We start from the raw sequence: 6,974 nt of genomic DNA, 5'->3' as shown, positions 1-6,974 counted from the left end.
TGGGAAACCATGCTACAGTAGTTCCTAGTGCTTCTACAAGGAAGTTCCCAAAAGTGGGTTACAATGACAGACATACATTTTCTCACATTCCTGAAGGCTACAAATCCCGAATAAAGTTGGCAGAGGTAGGCACTCTCTGGGGTTCAGTCTTCGTATCCCTCCTGTATTCTGGTAACTTTAGATCCTCCCCCCTTGTGTTGAAAACTCCTCTTTATACCCCCATCTTCTCTGTCTTTGTGTCTAAATAGTCTTCTTCCCATAAGACTAGCATTTTAATTTGATTACATATGCAGAGACTTAAAAAAAAAAAAAAAAAAAGACCGGGTCTCCCTATGTAGCTCTGTCTGGCTTTAGAACCTGTTTGTAGACCAGGCTGGCTTTCAACAGAGATCTGCCTGTGTCTGTCTCTTTAAGTGCTAAGATTAATGGAGTATATCTTCATGCCCCCAGTCAACGCCCTATCCTTAAATAATGTGACATCTACAGATAATAAGATTAGGATTTCAATTTCATTTGGGAATCACAGTTTAATAATCAATAGGTGTGAATCAAGTGAGAAGTGCTAAGTCATGTGAGATTACCAAGAAAAAGGGTTAAATTCCAAACCTTAACCAGAGAATAATGAGATCACCACTTGAAACATCTGTGAAGGCATCTGTAGGCTTTAAGAAAAAGTATGAGATTATCAGAGAAGCTTTCTCCTGGCATGGACAGAAACAGATGCTGAAATCCACAGCAAGAGACAGTCCTTGGAAACACATTGGTCTAAATGGGACATCTCCATCAAACCCCTCCCCTCAAAGCTCAGGGGACCACAGAAAGTGCCGTGTCAGAGGGTATGGAGGACACCGGGAGAATCAGGCCCCCTGAATCAATTGAGCAAGGCTTATATGAACTGAAAGATACTGAAGCAGCAAGTACAGAGCCTAACCTGGTCTACACCATGTCCTCTGCATACATGTGGTAGCTTTCGGCTTAGTATTTTTATGGAACTCCTGAGGGTGTGGATGAGCATGTCTCTGACTTTTTTGCCTGTTCTTGAGGCTCTTTTCCTTCTATTGGGTTGCTTGTCCAACCATGATGTGGTGGTTTTGTTTTATCTTATTATATTTTATTTTGTCATGTGATCTCTTCTTAGAAGCTGGCTGTTTTCTAAGGAGAGACAGAAAGGGAGTAGATCTGTAGAGGAGGAGAGGTGGGGGAGGAGCTGGGAAGAGTAGAGGGAGGGGAAACTGTAATCAGGATATGTTGTTTGAGAAAAGAATATATTTTCAGTTTAAAAAAAGAAGAAGAAGAAGAAGAAGAAAAATTAGCATGAGAAAGTGTTCCATGAAGTACCTCACAAGCCTGTTTAGAATCTTAGGTAGAATCATTAATTGATTGTGTATGCATGATCAATCGTGGCTATGAGCTCACTATTACTAGTAGAAACAAAGAATATACTAAAAGAATTCGGTCATAATTAGGTAAGATGAAGTTCTTATTCATTTAATGTATTTTTATTTTTAATTGACATAGTAATTGTACATACACATGGGTTAAGATTCAATCATATGCTGACATTTCAACGTATGAATTCAATGTGTAATGATTAGAATTACTGGCATATCTATCATCACAGGTATTTGTCATATGATATGACATCATATCATAAATAAATATATTTTTGTATTGGGAATATTCATTGATTATTTTGAATTTAAAGTCAGTTGTTGTCAAGTATGTATTTTCAGAGTTCTGGAGACCTGAAAGTCTAAGGTAATCAATGTGCCAGTTGATCTGTGTTTCTACTTTGTAGATGATTTTATTCTAGAAGGTTCTAGAAGAACCTCTGGGCTCAGGTTTCAATTTATGAATTTGGAGGAAGATACAGGGATAGCACCCCTGTATGCCATCCATAGCACCACTGTGTATCAACAGGCAGTGTTCAATTTGCTTTCATGTTGTCTAGAAGCAATAAAGAAAAGTTTGAAATATTTTTAAATTAATGCTATTATTTAGCAAATGTTCATTATTTTGACCCTTGTGAGTACATTTTAAAACTTTATTCTTGTCTTGTCTGCTTTTGTCAGGTGAATAGTATTTTTGCATGTCTTTTGATCGATCTATATCTTGTAGTGTTCTTGTGTTATATATGAGTAATAGGTTATATATATATATATATATATATACATATATATATAATACACACACACATATATTAAATGTGATAAAATCTGAACTTGCCACCTATGATATGCTTCTGTGAGTTTTCTCTTTTCCAATTCAATACAAATTTTTATCAGTTAATTTGTTATTTGACAGTTTCATAAATTGTATACAATATATCTGAATGTCCTCTCCTCTCAGCCTCCCTCATTCACCTTTTGTCCCTATCAAACCCCTCAATAAAACCAGTCCCATTCATTACTAGAAAGACGATTTTTTCCAATTGTAGCATTCATTTCATGTGGTTGTTCAGCAGAATCTATAGAGACTGCTTTAAAAACATTTTTTTTTTACCTTGGCTTATATTTAGACTCAGTAGCTTCACATCTTTAGAACTTTGGATAAAACTACTTTCTAAAATAACTAGAAATAAAATTAGAAATACCTTAAGTTGTTCGAGACTGAAAACATGAATCATCTTTTGGTAGTACATGGCTGTGGTCACTGAAGGTTAAAAGCAAAGGAGTGGATCTTCCATGGATGTTGACTTTCAAATCACGAGTCTTCTAAAAAGTAGCAGCTTTTTTCAAGTCCTATAAACATCCATTTAGCAGACATTCCTACACATATGTTAACTCTAATAATCGACAACCTTCTCCAGCACACCGAGTTCTGTATTATTATTTGTTAGTAAGAGGAAAAGGACCAAGTTGCAAGCTCGAAAGCATCACCCTTAACAATTAGTGGTGTTCTTGGAGTTAAATTCTTGTTCATTTGGGAAAGAAATGTTTCTTTCAACCTGTTTGCTTTTTTTTTTAAAGCTAGACACCTCACTTTTAGTCATTGCTTATGTGACTACACCAAGCTTAAAACTGCTGAGAATATAACTTCCGGAACCTTATGAAGAGAAGTGGCTGTGATGTCACAGACCATTGAGGGAAACTTCTAAAAGTGAGATTATCCTTATAGAGACTAACCAAGAAAGATGATGAATGAGTAAGGTGGGATCCAACAAGAGGGTAGTGAAGAATGAAATAATTTATGAATTATTTTTTTCCTGAGCTCAATAGAAAAACTCAATGAAGGAGGGCAAAGACTTAACCACTGGGTACATTTACAATTCTTAATGATTAATAACTTGAAGATTGAGAAATTTGGATATCATTGGTCATAGAAATGGAAGAAAGTGATGAACCTGAACAGCCTATCTCCTTAGGGAGGCAGGAATTTAGAAGGAGAAGACGACCCAGCCAACCGATGGTAGACAAGTCCCAGCAGACAGATGTGACAGAAAAAAAGAAACCTGTGGCTGTAGTACAACCTCCTGCCCCCAAAGCTACCCTCAGTATTGGTAGTATTTCTGGAAGCAAAGGCAATCCCTCTGGTAAAGAATATGAGTCTCTTAGACTTTCTTCTCAACTTCAGCAAACTTGGACAAAGAGAAAGCATGGCATGGAAATGACTGACAAATCTCTACAGACAGACGTTCCTATGGAAGAAAAAGTCCTATTCATTGATAAAACCCTTACCCTTGAAGAACCCCCAGCCAGTGTTGGAGAAACAGCTCCTGAATTGCCACAGAGTGTTCTAGAAGTAGAGATTCCAACAAACAGACCCACAGGTCACTTAATAGACAGATCTCAGCAGACCAGCTGTACTGGTGACTGGAGTCTGTTGAACATTTGCCCTATAGATAAAGTGGACAAAGAACAGCAGACATACTTTAGTGAGTTAGAAATTACTATCATGTCTATGCCAGGCAGTTCCCTGATTAAGTCAAAGGAGGAAACAACACCTGTTGCCCAAGAGGGTTCCTTGTTGGAAGTAAATGGTAGTCTTGAAATAGAGGTACTGTCAACTGAAAAAATCTCGGATGCCATAATGCCTTTCACTGAAGGAGAGTTTTCTGGTGAGATCCAGGCTCTACCAGCTGATGAGCTTCCTTCTGTAGAAGCTCCTGTTGACGTCAGTCATCCGTCAGTGCAAGGGGCTCTTTCAGATAAATCTTATGATCAACAGAAACCCCAAGGAGCTGAAGTGGCTCCTTCAGAACTTCCTACTGAAATTCTGCTTGCACTCTCACAAGAAGTGCTTGCTCAAGTCCAAAATTTAGCAACTGAGGCTCTCCTTGAAAGCTCAGGCAAGGTAGAGCCTGCTGTTGCTGAGGAGTCCACTGATGGAGTTCAATCTCTACCGTCTGAGGAGGCTTCTAAAGAAATACCTGTGGAAGTTCAGCCATCATTAGGTGAGCAAGCAATAGAAGCGGTACCTGCAGAAATCGTTCTTGTACTAGATGAGAAATTTCCCGCCGAAGAGGTCTTTGAAGGAGGTCAGCCTCCATCAACCGAGGAAGTCCCTGCAGAGAAGGCTCCTGCAGAAGTTATGCCTCCACCAGCTGAGGAAGCCCCTGGGGAAGAGACTTCTGCAGAAGTTCCACCTCCACCAACTGAAGACACCCTTGTAGAAGACATTCCTGCAGAAGTTCCACCTCCACCAACTGAAGACACCCTTGTAGAAGACATCCCTGCAGAAGTTCCACCTCCACCAGCTGAGGAGGCCCCGGCAGAAGAAGTTCCACCCCCACTAACTGAGGAGGCCCCGGCAGAAGAAGTTCCACCCCCACTAACTGAGGAGGCCCCGGCAGAAGAAGTTCCACCCCCACTAACTGAGGAGGCCCCGGCAGAAGAAGTTCCACCTCCACCAGCTGAGGAGGCCCCGGCAGAAGAAGTTCCACCCCCACTAACTGAGGAGGCCCCTGCTGAAGAAGTTCCACCCCCACTAACTGAGGAGACCCCTGCAGAAGAAGTTCCACCCCCACCAGCTGAGGAGGCCCCTGCAGAAGAAGTTCCACCCCCACCAACTGAGGAGGCCCCTGCAGAAGAAGCTCCACCCCCACCAACTGAAGAGGCCCCTGCAGAAGAAGCTCCACCCCCACCAACTGAGGAGACCCCTGCAGAAGAAGTTCCACCCCCACCAGCTGAGGAGGCCCCTGCAGAAGAAGTTCCACCCCCACCAGCTGAGGAGGCCCCTGCAGAAGAAGTGCCACCGCCACCAACTGAGGAGGTCCCTGCAGAAGTTCCACCTCCACCAACTGAAGATGCCCTTGTAGAAGAAGTTCCATCCCCACCAACTGAGGAGACCCCTGCAGAAGAAGTTCCACCTCCATCAACTGAGGAGGGCCCTGTAGAAGTGCCACTGCCACCAACTGAGGAGGGCCCTGCAGAAGTGCCACCACCACCAACTGAAGATGCCCTTGTAGAAGAAGTTCCACCTCCACCAGCTGAGGAGGCCCCTGCAGAAGAAGTTCCACCCCCACCAGCTGAGGAGGCCCCTGCAGAAGAAGTGCCACCGCCACCAACTGAGGAGGTCCCTGCAGAAGTTCCACCTCCACCAACTGAAGATGCCCTTGTAGAAGAAGCTCCACCCCCACCAGCTGAGGAGGCCCCTGCAGAAGAAGTTCCATCCCCACTAACTGAGGAGACCCCGGCAGAAGAAGTTCCACCTCCATCAACTGAGGAGGGCCCTGTAGAAGTGCCACTGCCACCAACTGAGGAGGGCCCCACGGAAGTTCCACCTCCACCAGCTGATAAGGCTCCTGCAGAAATGGCTCCCACAGAAGTTCCTTCCCTTGAGAGGGTTCCTCTTGAAGGTCTTCCTCTAGAAGAAGAAGTTGTGATTCCACAAGCTGAAGAGACCCCTCTAGAATATTTACCTGTTGAAACGCAGCCACTGCCAGCTGAGGAGGATGTTGCAGAAGGGGTCCCAGTTGAATTTCAGGCTCTTCCAGCTGAGGAATCCCCTGCAAGAGAGGCCACTGCTGAAGTCCAGCCTTCATCATTTGAGGGTGCTCCAATAGAAGAAGCCCCTGCTGAAGTTCAGCTTCCAGCAGCTGAAGTGGTTCCTGCAGAAGAGGCTTCTGAAGTTCAGCCTCCATCATTGGCTGCTGTAGATGAGGTCCCTGCAGAGGTTCGATTTCCACAAACTGAAGAGACTCCTCTAGAAGGAGATCCTGTTGAAGTTCAATCTCTACCAGCTGAGGAGGTCTTTCCTGAAGTGGTCCCAGTTGAAGAAGGCCCTGCAGCTGAAATTGGGTTTCCTTCATCTGAGGGGGATCCTATAGAAGAAACTACTATGGAGGCCCAGTTGACATCAGTTAAGGAGAGCCTTGAAAAGGCTTCTGTTGAAGTTCAGCTCCCACCACCTGAGACCCCTGCAGAAAAGTCTCCTGTTGTTAAACAGCTTTCCAAATCTGACACGGTTCCTATTCAAGAGTTGCCTATACAAGAGACACCAGCTGAAGCTCCACTTCCAGCTTTTGAACAAACCCCTAAAGATAAGGCTCTGCTAAAAGAACATCAATTGTCCCCAGTAGCAAATGTCTCAGAGAAAGAATTAGAGTCTTCTTTGACAGGTGATAGAAACTCTGAAGGAGCAGATCCTGTTCCTGCAGATGTGCCTAGGAGCAAGGAGGAGCCAATCTCCACTTTCAAAATAGAAGGTACCATTAAAATAGAGTTAAAAACCCCCTCCTCCTGAGCTATAGCCAGGTCCTAACTTAAGCTTGCAACCATAATCTAGGAGATTCTAGAAGTGCAGTCTTTAGAAAATGAGATGCTACCTGGAAGAACTTTCATGAGCAGATTAAAAGAAAAGGATCCCAAGAGAAAGAGCATGCAGGTTGATCAATGAATAAAAGCCATCGCAGTTTAAAGTCCCTTGTGTTATTTTCACTCAAATCTATAGCATGGAAAATAACTATTTTGAAATGAAGTGAATTTATGGTTATCATTATTACTTAAAATACACTTTATATAGTAAATCTATGG

The 6,974-nt window shown here is 43.0% G+C and overlaps 1 protein-coding gene across 1 annotated transcript; it reads left to right on the top strand.

The window, feature by feature from the left end:
- Positions 1 to 3,324: 3,324 nt before the first annotated feature.
- On the top strand, positions 3,325 to 6,707 carry Fscb (fibrous sheath CABYR binding protein). The gene has a single exon (XM_052738254.1). It carries the CDS (start codon positions 3,325 to 3,327, stop codon positions 6,682 to 6,684), a length of 3,360 nt encoding a protein of 1,119 aa, XP_052594214.1. The 3' UTR covers positions 6,685 to 6,707.
- Positions 6,708 to 6,974: the final 267 nt, after the last annotated feature.

This window comes from Peromyscus californicus, unplaced genomic scaffold (assembly GCF_007827085.1).
Source record: "Peromyscus californicus insignis strain IS unplaced genomic scaffold, ASM782708v3 Scaffold_15__1_contigs__length_86483966, whole genome shotgun sequence".
NCBI lineage: Eukaryota > Metazoa > Chordata > Mammalia > Rodentia > Cricetidae > Peromyscus > Peromyscus californicus.
This window is presented reverse-complemented; position numbering and strand designations above follow the sequence as displayed.

What these genes read in the sequence shown, in the direction of transcription:
- Fscb (XM_052738254.1), top strand. Translation starts at nt 3,325, where the DNA reads ATGGAAGAAAGTGATGAACCTGAACAGCCTATCTCCTTAGGGAGGCAG.